The sequence below is a fragment of the Rhamphochromis sp. 'chilingali' genome (genome assembly GCF_963969265.1).
Source record: "Rhamphochromis sp. 'chilingali' genome assembly, chromosome: 11".
Taxonomy (NCBI): domain Eukaryota; kingdom Metazoa; phylum Chordata; class Actinopteri; order Cichliformes; family Cichlidae; genus Rhamphochromis; species Rhamphochromis sp. 'chilingali'.
In genome coordinates this window covers 24,820,029-24,841,630 of record NC_137938.1, presented here as the reverse complement: position 1 = coordinate 24,841,630, position 21,602 = coordinate 24,820,029, and the positions used below count along the sequence as shown (strand labels likewise).

General features: G+C 40.0%; 3 protein-coding genes across 4 annotated transcripts; 2 read left to right on the top strand and 1 right to left on the bottom strand.

Annotated features, from left to right (window-relative positions):
- The first annotated feature begins 797 nt into the window (after positions 1-797).
- rbp5 (retinol binding protein 1a, cellular) lies at positions 798-4,460 on the top strand. The gene is made up of 4 exons (XM_080896503.1): positions 798-1,225; positions 1,624-1,808; positions 3,258-3,359; positions 4,186-4,460. Exons 1-4 carry the CDS (start codon positions 1,150-1,152, stop codon positions 4,237-4,239), a joined length of 417 nt encoding a protein of 138 aa, XP_080752629.1. The 5' UTR covers positions 798-1,149; the 3' UTR covers positions 4,240-4,460.
- A 67-nt stretch (positions 4,461-4,527) lies between these two features.
- On the bottom strand, positions 4,528-16,257 carry LOC308405766 (tumor necrosis factor receptor superfamily member 5). Of its 2 annotated transcripts, XM_080896502.1 has the most exons (9): positions 16,223-16,257; positions 15,221-15,308; positions 14,952-15,077; positions 14,022-14,168; positions 13,816-13,909; positions 13,330-13,406; positions 10,176-10,286; positions 7,866-7,994; positions 4,528-5,742 (listed from the first exon to the last, which is right to left on the bottom strand). In XM_080896502.1, the coding sequence occupies exons 2-9, from the start codon at positions 15,276-15,278 to the stop codon at positions 5,564-5,566; spliced, it is 921 nt and encodes a 306-aa protein (XP_080752628.1). In that variant the 5' UTR covers positions 15,279-15,308; positions 16,223-16,257; the 3' UTR covers positions 4,528-5,563. The 2 variants fall into 2 exon arrangements, with proteins under 2 accessions (XP_080752628.1, XP_080752627.1); XM_080896501.1 differs by lacking the exon at positions 16,223-16,257 and having other exon boundaries at positions 15,221-15,598.
- On the top strand, positions 16,080-21,203 carry c1s.2 (complement component 1, s subcomponent .2; the record flags this gene model as incomplete). The annotated part of the gene is made up of 11 exons (XM_080896833.1): positions 16,080-16,093; positions 16,260-16,458; positions 16,557-16,737; positions 17,296-17,421; positions 17,629-17,822; positions 19,358-19,508; positions 19,609-19,724; positions 19,831-19,915; positions 20,003-20,137; positions 20,224-20,298; positions 20,380-21,203. 11 exons carry the CDS (start codon positions 16,080-16,082, stop codon positions 21,201-21,203), a joined length of 2,100 nt encoding a protein of 699 aa, XP_080752959.1.
- Between the last annotated feature and the right edge of the window lie 399 nt (positions 21,204-21,602).

Genomic DNA, 21,602 nt, shown 5'->3' with positions numbered 1-21,602 from the left:
CCTCTACCCTCGCGGCCCGGTACCGGTCCGAGGCCCGGGGGTTGGGGACCGCTGCTATAGGCTGTAAATAAAATAGACACAAAAACATTCAGACATTTTATAGCGCATGTTTCAAGTATATGAACTAGTTCAATCCACTGTTGGCACTGATACTATAGGTATTTGGATTGATCTGCACTTTTTTGGATGGAACACCCTTGGGAGAAGGCGGCACACAGGTAAGAGACACAATCTGGCCCTTTAAAATGTTTCATTGGTTAACTATGAACTTGTTTTCCTGCCTCTCACCTGTTGGCGTAACAAAACTTGCTATACTATGTATACTAAACTTCATCAGTACCAGTTGGGAGGCTACCAACAAGGAAACACCTACAAAAGCATCAATCAGTAAAACATGAAAAACCTCTGTGAGTTTTCTTTTGTATAAATAGGGTCAGAGTTAGCCATGTGTACTGAAGAGGACTTTCATTAAAACCAACCAATCAGAGGAAAGCTGGCTTAAACGGAGAAAACAGCCTTTTTGAGAGGAATGATTAAATGAGGTCTGTACATCAAAGTAAATAAGGACGATTTGGAACATGCAAAACTTCTTTAGTATGGTCAAAGAATAAAAGATGGCGCTGGAAATGAGCATATCAGGTTATCCTTGATGTCTCTTTGTTCCTCGCTTTGACTTTGTGCTGCTCAGCTGCTAGTGCACGAGCATACCCGTTTACTTAGTGCATCAACCAACCCTCTGCATGTCTGGGATCCGAAGCGCCGCCTCTTCTTGCAACTGATCCCTCTGAGAAAAGCATTAGTAAAGATGAATGAACCTCCCCCTGCATGAGGTCCTGCAGAAAAGGCCCCGCTCCCTCCCTGGAAACGATTGCATATACTGAGCGTGAGTCACCACCAGAGTTGCATATTTGGAGCAGCTTGCAGCATAACCGAGCACCAAACTCCAGCAACAATCTGCAACAGGCAGCACTCATTCCACGCGCATTCCCGTCAAATCCGGGTCCATTGTCCAAAACGTTGCGCAACTGAAAGTGATATCACAGGAACCGGCAGCTTGTCTGTGAGATCCACACGGGACTGGAGGAAAAGCAAGAACGAGGAAAAACGGGGATTTCTGGAGTTTCGGAAACAACAAAGAAGAAGAAAAAAATGGCAAAACCTAATTACAGCGGCACTTATCATATGGTGGAACAGGAGAATATGGATTCCTACCTCGGAGCTTTGGGTACAAATCTTTATACAGTATTTTAAATACTTTTGTAATCTTCAAGTGCGTTGCTTTTTGTAACAGATGTGCAGTTAAAACTCTCCAATGTAACAATAATCTTTCATGTCTTTTATTTTTTTAAGTATTCATATGTTCACTGACTCGTTGCCATTAGGTTACTTTAAAAGGTAACCTTAAGTGTCTGATTTAATGGTGAGGACCATCTTTATTTGCTGAAGCACATTAGTGTAATGAAATCACCACCTTGTCCTCTGTGTGACCCCGGATCCATTCACTCCCTCACACTGTGCGTCCCCTCTGCCTGCAGTGTGTGTGAGACACAAAAAAACCTGCTTTACTGAAGTAACAGACTGTGGCTCATGCTACAACATCTCTCTCTCTCTTTCTTCTCTTAGATGTTAATTTTGCTCTGAGGAAGATCGTCTGTCTGTTGAAGCCCACTAAAGAGGTCACCCATGACCCGGCCACAGGAACCATGAAAATCCGCACACTCACCACCTTCAAGAACTTCAACATGGATTTCACTATTGGAAAAGAATTTACTGAGGACCTTGGGCCAGTGGATGGCCGTGTGTGTCAGGTACGTGTTTTGGTTTTTCCAAATGTGCACATCGGCATGTTTGTACATGCACGCAGTTTTAACATTACATTGATTTTATTAAGTCATTACTTGTTATACAAGTTTGATTTGCATGCTTAGTGTTCAAACAAAGTCAACACACCTGCTGAGGTTTTTTTTTCCATAGCTGCTACTTGCTGCTTAGAGGAGGGCTTAAGAATTGCAGTAACGTACATTAACTCCACAATGATTTTGAAAAGGTCCAAGATAGGAGGAGACCTTGTGCTTGAAAGTTTGAACTTTTTTCTAAATAAATATGTTTGTCACATAAGCATTTAAAGCAGATCTGCTGTGGAAAAATATGTAATGTATTTTCACTTGCCAAGGTGAAACTGGGTTAGGTTTCATTGCTTTGCATGATGTTCAGGTGTGAGTGGGACGGGAATCGAAGGTCAGATGTTCAAAACACGAACGTGCATCACAGCCCGAATAGATGCGGCTCCTCAGAAAAGGATTTGCTGATGCTCATCAGGCTGTGAAGGCTAAAACCACCCCTAAAGAGTTTGGTCTACACCAAAACACAGTCAGACAAATGATGGAAATCATAGGTTGTTGTTGCCCTCCCCAGGTGTAGTCAACCAACAAATATCACTCCAGGAGCAACATCCAAAAACTTAAAGGCCTCTCTAACAGTGACAATCTTCAGCTTACTGAGTCTAACATCAGCAGAACTTTAAACAGCAATGGGGTGTGGAGTAGGGCTACCAGAAGAAAGCTGCTGATCTCCATTTGCAGCTTGCAAAAGATCTAATTGAAAAACCAGGACACTGAACTATAATTCAGGTAAAGATGATATTGAAGCAGAGCTTTTTGGTATAAAATGAGAAACCAGTTTAAATGAAGGAAATGTTGATGGTGGCTTGTTTTGCTGTTCTTAGTTGTCTTTTTCTCATTAATGAAGCAATGAATTCTGAATGATACCAGCAAACTCTCAGGGAGGTAACAGGATGCCTGTCCGTGGACTAAATCCCACGAGAATGTGGGTTATACAACAAGATAATGGCCTCAAACTCACAAGTTCCCCCATCAAAGTGAGGCAAAGAAGAATGAAGATGTAAAATGTATTTTTTGTAGTCATTGCTGTCTACATGATACAAAAAAATGCAAAGGTTCATAAATTTTTTCCACTCAGAGATCATTTTTCTCAGCAAACAAACCAGAGTCAGACTTAAATAATCTAATACATATAAATCTTAAACTTAAATCCACTTGTATAAAAATCAGATGTTTTTTGTCACATGTTTGAACAAATGAAGTATATTTTAAAGGGTTCATGACCTTTCACGGATCACTGTATTAGTCTCCCCTCTTTGCGCTGCACAAAGCTTCTTGTCTCTGTGTGGCTAAGCGTTGTGTGAGCTACTGTACATGCTAATGTCTCACACTAACGGCATCTCTGTGGTTACACAGACTACAGTAGATTGGGACGGCGACAAGCTGGTTTGTGTACAGCGAGGCGAGAAAGAGGGACGAGGCTGGACGCACTGGCTGGAGGGCGACAAGCTGCATTTGGTAAGGATGTACGAGGGGAAGAAGAGGCCAGTGCAGAGAGAAAGCAAGGAAGAGGGAAGAAGGAAAATGAAAGCTTAAAGGGAAGTGATGGAGAAATTGATATGCTAAATGAGGGAGGGTATTCAAATAAGGCAGGTTTTAGAAGTTATTCATTTCTGTTACCGTCTTTGTGTGAAGAGGTTTTTATTAACAGGTCAGTGGAGTTTGTACATGCCTAAGGCCAAACTACGACCTGACAAAGGAGTACACACAAAGGAGGCAGAGGAGCCCTGAATGCACGTCTTTATGGAGTGAAGCTCAGAGGCACTTTTGAGCTCAAACAGTTCAAGCTCATAGCTTATCTTTCATTACTGGTTACGTTTTCAAACGATCTACATTGTTCCGCTAAAAAGCTCTCACGAGGTTTTTTTAATACCTTTGTTGCAATCGGGAGAAAACAATGTGTTGTTGATGCTAAACTCAAGAGAGAATTGGGAAAGAAATGCCAGCTAGGATCAAGACTTATAATGGTGGGTTTTAGAGGTTACACAAAGCAGGGGAAGGGAACAGTGAGGGACTAATATAGAGGCGGAGGAGGAAAGTAGAGAGCGGGCTGAAAAGACCTGATGAATAGATGGTGAGAGAGTAGAAGACGGATTACGAGGTCAAAGGATGAGAAGGAGAGAGGTGGGGTGGAAATGGTGTCCTGGACACAATCCCAGTTTTGTGCTCGTCTTTAATGTGCCAAATGTTCTCGTTGTTTCTCACCATTCATTTACACCCTCTCACTTTGTGTTTTTTTTTTTTTTTTTTTTTTCTCCTCGTCTTTTCCACTTCCTCTCTGCAGGAGATGAGAGTCCAAGGAATCAAAGCCAAGCAAGTCTTCAAGAAGGCAAACTGAAGTCACAGGAAATGTTTTACAGCGAATAATCCTATTAAAACAAAGTAGCCGGTACAAGAGTCACGTTTATAGCATTTTTATTATAATCAGCAGTACTGAATATTGAAAACAGAATATGAACTGAATATGTCTGATGGGTTTAACAAAGAGAAGAGAGCAGTTTAGCAGAATGACTGCGTCCTTCCCCATATTGCACAATGTTATAAAGAAGTCATAATTCATGCATCTGTCGTGTTTCTATTCCGTGTTTTAAATTATACAAAATGTGTGTGTGTGTGTGTGTGTGCGTGTGCGTGTGTGTCTGTGCGTGTTGCTGCTTCATATCTAAAGTCATTTTCACTCATGAACTGCAGCCCTGAACTTTTACAGAAAGTACCAAAGTAAAAAAAATGCAAAAACGACAACAAAACAACAAAACAGTCTGACAGAGTCAGCTCAGACATTAGCCTTTAACCTCCTGTTCCCTGGTTCAAAGTCTATGTGAAGCCGACTATTTACTGATGTGTGCTGCATGGCAGAAAGGAAAACTTGAATCAGTGTGTTCATGCGCATTATAATGATTTACATATACAATACATTCAAATCTGAATTACTGACTTAAGTGGGAACAATATAAGTTAAACAACTCAATATATACAGATTCCATTAAACGGTCAGGATAGCAGTAGATTTCCCACTATCAACAAATCCAAGGAAAAGCTACAAAGATTCATGTATTTTCTGATTTCACTATCTTATCAGCAATAAAACGATTTGTTCCTATAAAGAAAGCAAATCTTTTAAAAGCAAAGAAAAAGCCTTTGGTCATCGGGATACCTAAAAATGTTTTTGAAATGGGTGGAAATGCTATTTTTGTAGGATTTATTCCCACTGCTCAAAAATACTCATAGCAGCAGCAGGATGTGGGATGATGAAGGATGATATCACGCACTGCGTCACTTTGGCTCACTTAAAATGTAAACTATATTAGGCTCTGTTTGTTACTATCACCGCTTAATTTTTTTTGGTCATTTCGTGAGAATTGTTGTAGTAACAAAACTAAACAAAAACAAAACATGTCAGATTATTCCTGAGAACAGGACACCACTGTGCATCACCAGTGTTTTTTCAGCTGTGTGGTCAGGACAGCACAGAAATGTCACTTCATTTGAGAGGAAATTCTCATGAGTGTCCTGCAGGTGGCATCAGTCAACCTTCAAGGGACCTGAAAGAGAGCCCAGTCTCTCTCTTTTGGTATTAAAAGGGTTTAAAGGTCTTGAAAAGAACTGCATTGCCTCCGATCCAGTGAGGGTCTGAGGTTGGGTAAGTATGCCGTTACACTGGATTATGTCCCACAGTACTCGTCCTCCTGTGGCTCGGATTGCGACCTGAAGAAGTTGTTGCAGTAACTCGCGTTTCCATTCGTGTTACTGGATTCGACAAAGGAAACGGAAGCTTTCAGTGGAGTTATGGGGTGGCTGGTGTTCAAGGTGTCCTCTGTGCAGGAAATGACCAAAGGATCATCTGAGGAGAACGATAAAATCATTAAGTATGACCATTCCTCACTGGAAATGCAGTTTTGCACTTTATGAGCTGCAATGTTTGTAAGATGAATGTAAATGAGTTCCTGAGAAACTGCAGAAATGACCAACATATAGCATCCAGCTTTAGTGTTGTGTCACATAGATCAAGAGTGTCAAACATAAGGCCCCAGGTCCAGAATTGACCTAGGAAAGACCCCAATCTGGCCCACTGGATGGCTTTGGAAGCTTTTAGACCATTTCTACCCATAAAACCCTCCCTCATCGCCATTCACAATCAGAGATGGGCAGTAACGCGTTACTGCCCATCTCTGATTGTTACTTGTAACGCGTTACTGTAATCTGATTACTTTTTTCAAGTAACGAGTAAAGTAAGGGATTACTATTGCAAAAACGGTAATTAGATTACCGTTACTTTCCCGTAGGAACGCTGCGTTACTGCGTTACTAAAACCGTGATTTTTTGCGAGAATGTCTCACGAAGATGACGGACGCGAGTGCAGCGTTAGTGACAACAGCTGTGTGCAGATCAACAATGGATCACATATCGAGTGCGGGAGAGAGTATGAGCGTGTAGCGTTTAAAGCGTGGAAGTACTGACCTTACTTTGAGTTTGATTCCATAAAAAGTGACAAAAACATTAGCGTCCATCGTGCGTGGGAAGAAAACTTCTTTTTACAGCGAAAAAAACCCCTAAACTTCCAAGCAAGCACCGAGTGCGCAACGATGTAATGGGAAACTCACAGAGAAACTCGCGGATTCTTCAATTGACCGCGGCACACCTGCACCAGGGTAAACCTCCGCCTACTGCAGTCCTGCTTTACAGGTGAAAATAGAGCACAGGACCGCTGAGTCTTTGACTTTATTTATGTTCTGCTGTGTTTTACTTGCATCTATTTGAAAGAGTGAGTGTAAACACAAAAAATATTTTATTTTATGTGCTGGAATGTGTAGAAAATAGGTTTAAATGTTAAACTAATTTATTCAACTCAGAGAATGTTGCATATAATTAAATTTTTGCTTGATGCATAAAGTTAAAAGATTAAAACTGATAAAACAAGTTAAAAAAAGAGACTTTTCCATTTGATTACATTTTGTATGATGGATTATGCAGTAAAAGTAGAATTGGGCTGAAAGATCTATCGCTTTATCACCTCTTCAGGTTGTAAATCGTGTTTTAAAAAAGTAACTAAGTAACTAAGTAGTAACGGGATTACTTTTTTGGGGAAGTAATCAGTAATTCGTTACTGATTACTTTTTTTGAAGTAACTTGACCAACACTGTTCACAATACACCAAGATCATTGATTTCTAGAGTTGTGTAATTTTATGCGCGTTCTCACGATCCAAGCTCAAAAACTCACGGTGACACCAGAGCAGCACTTCTTTACCATGTAGGAAAAATGAGTCATACTGTTGAAATTGTGGTTCTTTGTCCTATTTTAAGTTATCTCATTGATTAAATGTGTAGTTCAACTTTTCACACTGACAGAAATTGTAGTTTCACCCATCTGGCCCACATAAGATCAAAGTCGTGGCCTGCGATATAAAAAGAGTTTCACATCCCCAGCATAGATGAAGCAGGCTCGTCCTACATGAATTAAGGCCGTGTTTTGACGATTTTAGGGGGAAATGCTGTTTTGATTATCAACCAAGGCTGCCACAGTCTCACCTAGGTGTTGAATTAAGCTGAGATCATTGGAGATTTATTATTTACATACATTGTTCTTGTATTTCTGCAATCACTAATTCCAATGTCAAACACTAAGTGTGTGTGGAGAGATAACTGAGTTGTTCTAGGCATTATGGGGCTGTGCTTAGAGTAGATACAGTGTTGAAAAACAATCATTATAGTGAAATTAATAACAATAATGTTTCAACAAGCCAAGCATGTGAGCAAGGTTTTATAATGGCACTAAATACGGGTGAAAATGTTTTACAGAAAATGATTTTCGAGCCTAAACAAGTGGACTGCTGCACCAACACAAAAGTCTTGGGGCACTTTTGTTGCACGCAGTGACTTTGTTTCAAACTTAAATCCTGCTGTTTGAGAACAAGTCGGTAACATTATGTGTAAATGATGTAAAAGAGTCGATGTGATTCTTCACCTTCGTTAAAAATTGGTAACTTGCAGTCGGGCATGATGCAGGTTTCTTGGCAGTAAGAAGGCTGCTCTCGAGGCATTACATCTGGAATGGGAACCACTGCTACTGGAGTAACACAAATACTGGATCGAGCTGTCACACAGACATCACAAATCACAAGGGAAAAAAAAGGCATTTTAGTTTTATGCTCACAAACATGCACAAAACATACAAATAATTCCACCAGTTGGACTTTAGATGGCACTAAAGCCTCCCCAAAACCCCCAAAATCCAAGGGGTTGAGTTTGACCAAAGCACCTCCATGTAAAAAAAAAACACCAGCCACTGGTCATTAGAGTCGCGACATTGAGTCCCTTCACTGTCTTTTGACCATCTGTGTGAACTTTGTTCTGAGTCAGCTCCGAACAGCTCTGAGAACAGCTCTGAGATACAGACAAGCACACCAAGGCTGTTAGAGTTCCCGAGACTAAACAGAACATTAGCCATAAGCAGGTTACTAGGGCGATCGTGGCTCAAGAGTTGGGAGTTCGCCTTGTAATCGGAAGGTTACAAGGCAGCTCGGACAGTCTCGGTCGTTGTGTCCTTGGGCAAGACACTTTACCTACCGCCTACTGGTGTTGGCCAGAAGGGCCGATGGCGCGATAACCCTAACCCTCGCTTCTGTCAGTCTGCCCCAGGGCAGCTGTGGCTACAACTGTAGCTGCCTCCACCAGTGTGTGAATGGGTGGATGACTGGGTGTGTAAAGCGCTATACAAATATACAAAGGCCATTTACCATTACTGATTTTTTTTTTTAATCCACTTTTAGTCTTTGTCAGCTTTGTTCAGTTTGTCAACACAACTAGCTCGAGAAGGCGTGTTAATTACGCTTGTTTACTGAGACCGGGGTTTCTACATGACTGTGAGATAATTGCGCATGTTGCAATAACTGCTGTAAACTAGCCCCTGACTAATACTGACCATTTCACAACGAAAGAAAGGAAAACTAATACTAAAACTAAACAGTTTTAAACAACATACACGCCAATAAAAATAACCAGTGTGTAACGAGACTCAGGAAACGACTGATTAAATAAAAACCCACAGAATTAAAATAAATTCAAAACTATAATTACTCTGAAGTGTTTCTAAAACGAGACTCAAACAAGTGGCATTAAGAAAAAAACTTTCTGAGCAAAGAGAAACTTCCAATTTATATCACATACTGAAAAAAACATAGCAATAAATTATTACTAGAAAACAAAACTTTGAGCTGCACAAACCAACATATACAGTATATTTATACCATCTACTGTACTGAGCTGGCAGTAAAAATCCTAAAGATAAGTATCTCCAAACCTCAGAAGATAAAACTGAAACTGTTTGCATGGCAGGATATTATGAGGCTATGAAAAAGGAAACTTGCATTTTGGTAATTTCTCTAGTAATAAGCCTTTGATATATCCACGTGCAGATATGTGGAAAATACAGGCATTATGTCATGAAATCAAAGGATCTTATTGGCTCAGAATCACTGTTAAATCTTATCACTCTTAAACTTTTCCCACATGACTGTACAAAGAGTAACAACTGGTGCTTTTAAAAGTAACACACACCCCTTCCTGTAATATTAGCAAAACGGCACACACGCTCTCTAAGACAATAATTATATTCTGTGAGTTCATCAGTGATTTCCAGTACTAGCACATTGTTTCTGTGGAAATAAAAGAAATGTCAGTGAAATAGAAGGGTAGCCAAAATAATAAGCTGTGTGACTGTGTCACATACGTAGGAATTGTTTCTCAGTATGAGCTGTCTGCCCGTGAAGAGTGCGTCACATTACACCAAATAACTGTGTCAGCCTGAATATGTACAGGATGTGGTTTCCTCATTGAGACAGTCATGTTCGCTAAAGCTCCTCGAGCATCAGACTCGGCTGCTGCTTTCTTAATCTGTCAGAGAGTTCAACTACATCATATCCTTTTCAAGCGAAAAGAAAAGGAGAAATTCAACTTACTTTACATGAAAGATCACATTTTAATATTCAAAAAATCCAGTCTGCAAATGTAATATTAGGTTTCCCTGAGGTTTTGTTATTAATACACTGCAAGGAAACAGTGGGAGGCCATGTTTGAGAGAGATAAGCAGTGACCTTCAACTGTAAGACTTCAAAGCCAGTACCCTCTCACTGTTGTGGCTTAAAGCATGAGTAGTTACTGCCAGTGGGTGGGCTTACACGCACATCATTTTGCCGCCTCTTCAGGAAGACAATTATGAGAACAAGTGTGAGAAAAAGTGGCAAACACGCCCATCCGAGTGACGTGTCGTACACACCTGCATTGTACGTTTTGCATTTCTTTCTCCAGAGGATGAAAATCAACACGATGACGATTGCGGTCAACACGAGCCCTGACCACAAACCTGCTGGCAACATCCAATAACAATCTGGAAAACAACGAGAAGAAAATGTTCTTAGGGCCATGCCGAGTACATCTACAGTGGGTTATTCACCTGATTGCACAATAAATGTTCACAAGCGTAATATAACTTCTGGGAAACTTAAAGTGGGAGGGAGTGATTACTGATTACAACTCATGTTTCTTCATTAATAAGGTAGTGAGTGAAATGACTGTGACGAGGAGAAACTTGATTTTTTTCTGACTTTATCAAAGAAATAAAAAGACTGATTATTGTTAGTGAAAGATTATATGCATTTCTTTTTGAATTTGCAGGTGGTGACTCATGATCCGTGGAAGCTCACTTAAAGAAAACTCTTTCTGGTGAAGTGCCAACATGTCTAAGCAGCATTAATTCTTAATAAATGGCCGCAATCCACTCCAGAACAGTCCAATCATTTGTAACATACAGCTTTACGTACTGTGTTCATAAAGCAATGATATCTACAACAAAATATCATAAGGTCTAAATGTGCTGTATAAATATGACTCGCATATTTGTTAATCACATTGCTGATTATATGTTGAATACATGTTTAAAATAATATTTTGAAAGATATAAATTATATGTATTCAATTTAAATCAGTTTTATTTAAGGGAGGGAGCCAAGGCAAAAGACGTCAGTTCAATATATTTTCAAGCATTCACTTACTGACTGTACAGCAGGTTAAGCCGCTTCATCATTCAATTCAGTTCAATTTTATATGCATAGTGCCAAATAAGGTAATAGAACAATCAGATGACTTCCCCATCCATGAGCAAGCAATTAGTGACAGCGGGAAGGAAAAACTCCCTTTTAACAGGAGGAAACCTGGCTCAGGGCAGCCATCTGCCACGGCAGGCAGAAACAGGACAAAAGACACACTTGGAAGAGAGCCAGAGATGAATGAAAACTAATCATTAAACACAAAGTGGTGTATAAACACTGAGAGTAAAAAGAGGGGAGTGAAGAAGAAACACTTGGGAAGCCCTCCTCAGCCTGTAGGAGCTTTATGGTAATGCAGCAATGCATTATAGAGTTATACACTATTATACTTTAAAATATATTGGATTAAATAATAATTTATGCTGTTTTTTCTACCTAAGAAGATGAAAAAGGTAAATCGGACTCTAATTTAAACCGTTTTAGGTTAAATTTAGACTTCAACATTAGACTTATGTGTGAGTTTCACTACTGATTTGACTCAATTTAATGGAAATAAGTATTTAAGGGGCAAAATATGCATTTTATGAAACCTGAAAGTAGGCTTTAAAGCTTGCATAACATGACTATATTTAAAATGTGATAAACACTGGAAATCTTCACCATCTTCAACATCCCCACCCCCCTCTCAGTATCACCCCAGCAAATATCACAGTAGTTAAAAGAAGTCATCTCATGCGATATTTGGACTTGATTCATTGTCTGGAGTATATTTAGACATTTCAGTATGTCTGTATTCTTTGTCTGTGTGCTTCTTCTGCCCCCTCTTTTTTTTTTTAGCTGCTCAAAATTCAATGCGCCTCACAAAAACACTTCCTGTTAAACAATGCATGTGGCTTCATGCTTTCCCAGAAGTGACTTTGATAGGTGAATTTGTTTTTAGTACTGAAGCAAAAGAATGTCTTCCTTTGGTTTCATTAAAAAGAAATACCACTGAAAAATAAGGCTCGGCGGGGTCGTATGCAAAATCATTTTTCGCGGTAATGTAGATGTTCACACGAGGTATTTTAAAAACTTTGATGGTTTTTAAAGTTTTCTGCTGACACCACCATCAAACTGATTTTTAATCCAAAAAACTTTAGCCAAAAGAAAAATGACTATTTCCATATGCCATTACTTATATTTGGTGGTGTGGCTCTGCTTTGGGACTTCTCTGCATTTCCATGCTCAGATGGGGAAAGCCTACGGTGAAAAGAGCAGCAGCAGGACCCCCTCACAGAACAAAACTAACGTCGATTACGACAAACATCACATGAATTGAGTCAGACGTAGTGTGAAAAGAGGGAGCTGGGGTTGCAAAATAGCTCACACTGCAGCTATAAACAGGCTAAAGCAGTCTAAATAGGACACCCTACATAAGATTTGTCAGTTTGAAGCACAGAAGAGTGTCAGCTGACATGTGCTGATATTAAGATCAGCCGTTATCAGCTGATCTACTGGGACTGTGGGCTGAGCTCAGCTTAGTAGCCTTCCTGAAGTAATGCTAGGCTCAGTTTGTGGTTTAGATGTTTCTGAAAGAAAGTTAAGCACCTCTTAACCTTCTAAAATTAAAATCTAAGGTGGTGAGCTAGTTAAGCAATATACGTTCTTAACATCAGGGTGTTAACAGGTCAAAAATTAATACCTAAATACAGCCTTACAGGGTTACTGATGTGGCCATACACCACAGCACTCTGCTACCTAACAAATACTACTCTCTTCTTGTCAGTGCCTTGAAAGTATCTGCCCTAAACCCATGTTTCTTCAGAGAACTACACCAACTCATGGTACAAAGACCGAACTGACGCTTCAATATCTTGCTCAAGAACAACATCTTGCTTCAACAAACTGACTGGAGAAGTTTGTGAGTGTACCACTCACCTTCCGACTTTTCTTTTTTAAGCTTGAGGATATAAATTTCAGATTAGTTAAATGGACCACACAAATACTCTTTGTCTCGCATTTAGTTGTTGGAATTTTACGCTGGCTGACTGTGAGGCTGTTTGAGTGGCACATTAATTTAGTGTTATTTGCCGCTCACAGCCTCTGACTAGATATGATGTTTGGTTTTTAAGGCAAGCTATAGATGTAGTGAGCGTGAACTAGAGCAATATTGAGGTCCAGTGGGCTAAACTATAGCTACTACTTTAATTTTACATGAAAAATGTATATATTAGTAATTTTGCATCAATACATCTTCAACTTCCTTTCTTAATTATAGGTCCTGTTACAGGAAGATAATGTCAACAGGAACTCAGTGAATCACTCGGCATAAGAGCATCCGCTGACAACTCCATCTCTCTCTTTTTTTTAACAAGATCTCAAACACTGATAAAGCCAGAAACTTACCAGATTTGAAGTTTCCACAAACTGCATCTCTTTCATTATCTCCTGGAATTTTCAGCACTCCTCCGTAGTCCTCACATCTAAAAAAAAATTACCACCAACAACAGGTGAACACAATAAATATGAATAATAATAAAATAATAAAAGTCGCAATTTATAGTTGTTGTTTTTAAAAAAAAAAAACTGGACAAGCTTTTGCTACAAAATCGGTGTTAAAGGGATTTAAAGAAAAAGGCCTCCTACAAGCATGGGAAACTGTTTCAGCACAATTTTTACAGTCTGGATGAAATATTTACAGTAGGTAGGATGTGGGATGTTGTACGTTTCGAGTTTGTAGACTGAGGGCACCAACCGAAACCAAGAGACTAATTTCGGCTCTGTGTCAATGGATGACTAATTCACTCACAGTCTACATAAAACACACAGTTCTTCAGATTTAATAATAACATAATAATAATAACAATGATAATAGTTGTAATGCAGTCTTGCCTGGTGTGAGGTTTACAGGGTGACACATAATCTGTTACGTTGCTGAAGGTCCCCTTTCCACATGGAGCACAGATTACGTTACTCGTGCCGTCGCCTATAATGAGGAGTGAAATTTATTCACCTGACTTTGTGGCACTTTAGCTAAGAATGTGAAACATCACTGGAGAAAATTATCATCCATTATGATTTTTATAGTTCAAGGTTACCTGGAGTCTTGACCCCTTCACCCACTTGGCAGCGGGTTACAGGCAAGCAGTGTTCACATTCAGCATCGTTGCAGTAGAAACCTGACACACACTTGCACACTGTGTTTGCTTCAGCTTTGCATTCATTGAGTGTCTGCTGTTTGATACCTGAAAGAGCAAGGGAGAGACGTTTTTTTCTTTGCGTTTAAGTGTGTGTGTGTGTGTGTGTGTGTGTGTGTGTGTATAGATGGGGGTCGTTGATCGCCAGTTCAAAGTGTCAAAGTGGCTTGAACATAAAGAACAGTAAAAACCCACCTCACAGTTTCTGCGCTATGAAACATTTTGAAAGTCTTGAACTTGAAAATGTAAGTTCCTTTATTGTCTCAAAATCGTCTCTTAACACAATTATCTTAACATAAATCTGAGCTAAGCTCTGTGGGATTTACAATTAGTTCAAAATGGAAATTTAGTTTAATTCAATTTTCCCTTGAACTTTAATAGCGCCAAATGACAACAACAGTTGCCACAAAACACTTTTGGACGCTGCAAAAACACAAAAATACAAAGAAACTTCAACAGTCAAACGACCCCTTGTGAGAAATAAAGAATATGTTAAAGAAGTGGATCTGTGAGCATGTGGTGCTGACTTGGACAAACAACAGCAAAGCAGGTATTATTACTCCATAAGTATAGATATCAAAAGCCATCAGCTTTCACAATCTGCAACATCATTATTGCGCAGTTTCCTGCTGTCCAACAGTATATTTCTTTCTTTCTTTTGCTGTGAAAGCAGCACTGCTAGCTTTTTTGTATTTTGCATAGTAGAGTTCAAATACGGTCTTTCTAGTTCTATATCGTCGTATTTCTATTAGAAATAGACTGAATTGTGGTTCTGTGTTTCTTTGACTGAGCTTCTAAGACTAATGCTGCGTGTATGCCTGTGTAACTTACTGAGAAGGCATTGCTTGCAGCGATGGCATTTGTCCACATGATTTTGAGAGTCTGTGTAGAACCCATATTGACATGTGGCACACTCGGTCTCTTTTGTGCCATCGCATGCTGTCTTCATGTACTCTCCTGACAAGGTGAAACAAACAGACTTGTATATTAGATGTTGGTTAATGAAAATACGTTTTTTGAAAATTGCTGTGCAGCCTGTAAAGAAAGTTTGTTAACCGAGGAGAAACGTGAGGAACTGAAGCATTGTCGTATTCACTGACCTGCATTACAGCGTTGACAGCATCTCCCACTAGACTCGAACTGATCTTCTTTGCACATTTTATATCCTATTCGTCAACAGCCCTCCACCTGCGTGTAAACTCTCTAAACTGTAAAAGCCTGCGTCTTTTCAAGCTGTTTCTATACCTGAAAATTGGCTAAATCGGTATGGTAGCTCAGAAGATAAAATCCAGAAGTGAACTCTGTCGATCGCCTTGGCTTTTCTGATGATCAAGCAGTTGCTGCTCAGGTTCATCTGCCTCCACTCTATTTCTGACGTACTGTCTCTGATTTGTTCCCCCTCCTCACTCGGTCTTACCTACTTCTAATGTCTTTTCTAGTCCTACACAGTGGAAAGCCCCAGTGACCCTCATCTGCTGTTTCTCCCCCTTCGCCTCTCTGTAGCTCTGTCGTTCCTCATTTCCTTCCTGTACTAGCCTTCTCATGTTAACTGTAAATGTGTTTCCGTACTGTAGCTACAGGACTAAATGCTGATTTTGGCACTCGAAGTGCACAAAGGAATATTTCCTTCATCCACTACACCCTTTCCTTTCATCCTGTCACCATTGTTTCAATACAATATTTGTCCCGCTGACAAAGGATCGGTGTTGAGTTGAAAAGTGCAAAGCTGCTGAAAAGCTTTTGGCTCGGTTTGTCTTCCTGTTGCTCCACAGTCACCCTCCTGTTGCCGTAGATGCATAAAGAAACTATCTAGAAATAGATTTATAAATGCTTACGGGTGCAAAACATAAGCAAGAGAGGAAGGGGGCAGCAGGAAGAGGGTGAAATAGAAATTAATATGAAAAGAGGAAGGAGACATGTTCAAATGCTTTATTTGAGAAGAGATTTGATCAGGACAAGATGTTAAGATCAAGGTGGGTTTGGATTTGTTTAATTATCACAATAGATGTGCAAAGAGTGATTACAGAGTGTCTGTCTCTGACATCCAACTACTTAATTTCTGTTTCTGTTTAACGCTACTTTTTAAAAAAAATATTCTTTACCCTTATATTTATTTTTGCTTTGCACCATTTTCTTCAGTCTCCTGCTTCTCCCGCTCTTCCACTCCACGTACTGCATGCTGCTGGGATGGGTGGAGTCTCCAGGTTATCCCAATGGGTACTTACCTCATGCTAGTCTAAATTGGAGCAGGTGCGCCCCCAAAGGTCACAGCCTCTCCATAAGGTTCATCCACCTGGACCTGGAGGACAGTATCGACTGTGAAAATGATGCAGTGAAGGTAAGAGGATATCTTACCATATCAAGAATATTAAATTTTGTTAATACCTGCCACATACTATTGTCTCATTATGCCTCTCATCTTTTTTCCCCCCTCAGATCTTTTCAAATGGAAACTTAATTTCCGTTTTGTGTGGCACAAAGGAATTTGAGGAGCTTCAGTCCACTGTAAATCCTGCGCTTTTCTCGCCCCCGGGTGGCTGCCTCGCCCTTTCGTTCCACTCGGACTACTCAAACATAAAGAGGCACACCGGCTTTAGAGGCTTTTATACAACCCAAGGTGAGAATCAGAGTAGAAATCTGCAGAAGGAGCTCAGCTTGTGGAAATATACTTATACTTTTGTAATCATATTTCAAGGAAGTCATTTTTAGAGAATAAATCACAGTGTAAAAAGCTTTTTGTTTAATAAAGAAAACATAAGATTAAAAAACATTTGTGTGCAAGATTTTGTCTTCTTGCACTGCAAAAAAAAAGTGCTGACGACACTAACGTGACTGATGTTTCACCTAAACCTCGTCTAGTATCAGTAGACTCTTGTTCCTCTACTGAAGACTTTTGCCACACATGTTACCTAGAATACAAACCAGGAGAACTGATGCGAAACTGTGGTTTTCTCTGATTTTTTTTAATGCAAGAGATGCAAAATGTCAAGGATTTTTGTTGTCACTCTGTCGAGATGAACAAACATTTGCTGTTTGATCACTTGTTGAGTTATGACTTCTGTTAAAATGTTACGATAGATAGCATGATTGATATATTTATCAAGTCATTCCAAGGAATTGTTTTTTTTTTTTAATGCTTTTCTGCGTTTAACCGTTAGCTCATTCCCTCTGTTAGACTATGACGAATGCAAGGATAACGAAATCAACCAATGCACCCAGTTCTGTCACAACTTCATCGGAGGGTACCACTGCTCCTGTCGCCACGGCTACCACCTGGATGTGGACAACCACACTTGCACTGGTACAAATAATCAAATTTGCTTCCAAACATTCAACAGAATCAGTATTTAACACGTCTGAAGGAGACAAAAATACACAAAGAGAAGTGAAAATGGGAAAATAGAGGAAGCAGAAGTATTGTGGGGAGATTTTTGGGAAGGTACTGATTGTGTAAAACTTATGATTTTGTTAAAATGAAGGTAATGGCAATGATCTCTCATGTTCACAGTGAACTGCAATAAGGACCTGTCAGGAAAGAGCAACGGTATCATATCCAGTCCTTCCTGGCCCAACTCGTATGCAGAGAACGCAAACTGCCAGTACACGCTGCTCGTCGACTCCCAGTCTCAGGTGGAGCTCGAATTCTCGGACGTTTTTGATGTGGAACAAGGCCCCAATGGTCAATGCATAGATGCACTGAGAGTAAGTGATGACTCAGAATATGCAAATACCCCTCGAAGCTGTGTGTGTGTTCCCCCCAGAAACTTTAACTTTGCATATCAATAAACAAAGAGGAAGTTCAGAAAAAAAAGTGTTGTAACCATGGATTTGACAACAGACAGTCATCCTATTTTTGACGTTTTATGGTTTCTCTGTGTTACACATTTGGGTTTTTTCTTTGTGTACCATTCCTGTGTACATTGATCTCATCTTGTTTAGTTTCAATTTGACATATAACCTAATTATTATTTTGTTGTTGTACTGTTGTTGTTTCTTGTTTCAGAGCCACAGAAAAAGAGTCTTTAATGACATTTGAGATAAATTTTCTCCCAAATAATAAAATAATAAATGGATAAGTGCTAGAAATATAAGTTAGGGTAGTTCTTTGTCAGTGTTAGACATCACGTCTTTTGTCATTTTCATCTACACAGGAACTTTAAGGCTGATATTTTTAAGGTCATATCAGGCCTCAGTTCTTACATTCAGAGCCCATGTCGTTCACCAAGTAACAGCAGTTTTTTAGCCCTTAACCAGGAAGTGAAACTATTCGAGATTCAGAATCTCTTTTGTGAGATACCTGAGACAAGCGCTAACCAAAAGGGGGAGGGAGGGTGAGTACAGCTGCTACCAAGAGAAACCAGAGCTCCAGAAGAAAACCCCCAAAGCGGTGGGAAAAATGTGCAAACTCCAGAGAGAGAAGGGCCCTGCTGGGGCTTGAAGCCCAGGCCCCTCTTTCTTTGAGGAAATGGTGCTAACAACGTCACCAACCTGCTGTAAGCACATTCAGAGGAAATGGTGCTAACAACGTCACCGCCCTGCTGTATGCACTGTCAGAATTTCCTCCAGGATTTCTCTGTAATTGACTTCAATCATTTTTATCTGAAAGCCTCCTGTATGCATTTTCTGGCAACATGTTACTTAAATGTTGTGACTTTTTTTTAAGTCTGTCGCCTTCTAAAATTGACGATCTTGTTGGCTGCTGCTGTGTAGTCTCAGTTACAATAAGGACAGGAGGCTGTGGAGGTTTGTGGTCAAAGATCCCTCATAGAGCCTGGAGGTGTGTTTTAGGTCATTAGGTCTTTTTCAGAAATGAATAATCATCCCACTGAGCACAAACCACTGCAGGATACTGTGGTAGTCATGCTGGTTAACAGACTATCACACCTTAGACTTGTATCAGTAACCACATAAGCAGATGCAAACCATAAATCCAGTTTTTAAGTGCAACCTTATGTCTGGAAAGCATTGATGTGGGTTATAATATGTGATTTCTAAGGCTGGTCTTCCTCTGTAGCTGGGAGGACAACACACTGTTGTGGGCCTAATGATTTCTTTTTCTTTTTTTTTACAAGGGTTTTCCTTTTTTAAACGTCCATGTCAGAATGCTATAAACGGATAGTCTCGCACATCCATCGAGCAGTTGTGTTCAAATTCTTGACAGGTGCTGCACGTCTGCATCTTAAAGAAAGTCTGTAAACTTGAACTTGGTGACAGTGCCTGTGTTGTTTTGTTTGCAGATTGAGACTCCCTCTGGGACTCTGGGACCGTTCTGTGGCAACACGCCTCCCGAATCGCCATTTCTCACTCACGCAAACAAGCTCACGATCCGTTTCACCACTGACGACTTTGGCACCAACAAAGGATTCCACCTCAACTTCAGGACCAGAGGTACTGCAGCCTCCTCATCTCAGACACAGCTGGTAAAGAGCATCTGTTTGGATGTTTGTTGGAAACGACTGTGACTCTTCTTCTCACATCTTAATTGCAGATAAGGTCTGTCCAGCAGTGGTGACCTCACACTCCACCGTGACTCCCAAGAAAGCAGAATATAATCGTGGTGAAGAAGTGAAGGTCACTTGTGAAGAGGGCTATGTTGTAAATGATGTGAGTGCAGAAAGAAATCTGAAGTGTATCCTTGACATTTGATGTAAATATTTAATTTATTAAATAAATTGAATTCTAAATTAAATTACATTCTCATTTTATTAAGGATAAAGGCATCCATGATGTGAAATCAGAGTTCAATGCAATGTGCCATAGCACAGGCGTATGGACTCCCAGCTACACCTGTGGATGTGAGTCTGACTACAATTAATTTCAGATTTTTCTGTTTGTGTCTACTTGTTTTTTTCACACTCAGTATCATTTTTTCTCATATATAGTGGTCAATTGTGGACTTCCTGATATACCGGAAGATGGTATTCTTCAGTTGGTGGGTTCAGATGACCCACAAACTCAATATAAAGACCAGATCCAGTTTAGCTGCAGCTCAAAGTACTACACGCTGGAAGGAGATGGTGATTACAGGACGTTTTTGCTCATACCTTTTCTAGTATCACTGATCTGTTATTCCTTTTGCAAATTTCTCCTTGACTCTTTTCAGACACATTCATTTGCGGTGCCAGTGGCGAATGGATATCAACTAACGGAAATGCAGAGTTTCCAAAATGTCTTCCAGGTACGGATGTATTCCTTCTGTTTTTCAATGTCACTATTCGTTTGGAGCTCTGGGTTTAATGATGACTTCTATTTGTTTCAGTGTGTGGGCAGCCTGAAACACTGATAGCAGGTACAGGAAGAATTTTGGGAGGTCAGGATGCAAAACTGGGAGAAATACCATGGCAGCTATTCATAAAAGAGCCCAGCAGAGGAGGAGCATCCCTGATAAATGATCAGTGGGCTGTGACAGCGGCTCATGTTGTGGATGGGCATGAGAACAGCCCTTTGAGAGTCTTTGGTGGACTGATAGATAGAAGGACAACAAATGCCCCAAGCGCACCTACCTTGATCACTAACAGGATCATAATTCATCCTGGCTACAGAAAGGGGATCACTGGAAGTGCACGCACTGATTTTAACAATGATATTGCTCTTATAAGATTCACCTCCAGAATCACATTAGGCCCAAACCTGCTTCCCATTTGTCTGCCAGAAGAAAACAGTGATGTGCTGGAAAATGAACAAGGTACAGTGTCAGGCTGGGGGAAGACAGAGAAAGACAAGCCATCAGTTTTTTTAAAATATGCTCATGTTTCAGCCTACTCACGCAGCGAGTGTGAGAATACACCGAGACTGAATGATATCCCTATGAGTTTCAGTAATAACATGTTCTGTGCTGGAGACAGCGGGAAGGACAGTTGTCAGGGAGACAGTGGAGGTCCTTTTGTTTTGCCCATGTTGTCTTCTAGCAGTGGGCCTTACTATCTGACTGGGGTTGTGTCATGGGGAGATGAATGCAAGCTTCCCACGGGGGTTTCAACTACAATAGTGAACAAGGGTTATTATACCAAGGTAGGGAATTATGTGAAGTGGATTAAGCAGACAATAGAGAGAGTAGAGGCAGAAGAATCAGAGAGAAAGTAAAATAAATGCTGAAGAAAACACTCTGTTATATACGATAATAAAATCATTTTCAGGGCTGATTCACATTTTAAAAAATTACTTTGCTTATAAAATAAAGACCGCAACCTTATAATCAAATGTACCAAAATAAATAACACAATCAGAACAGCTTGTTATTTCTACATTGTTTCCTATTAAAGAGAAATGTTTGCAAATCATCTGCAGACAATCTGTGTGTGTGTGCATGTTTTCAATTATTTAATCCCTATTAGTTAAGAGACACACAAAGCTGCATTTTTAAAAACTCTTGTATAATCAGTATATTTTCCCTATAAGTGACAGCAGGCTATGATCTTCTTTTCCTTTCCGGTGCTTCTTTTAGGGGTTGCCACAGCAGATCATCTGCCTCCATATCACCCT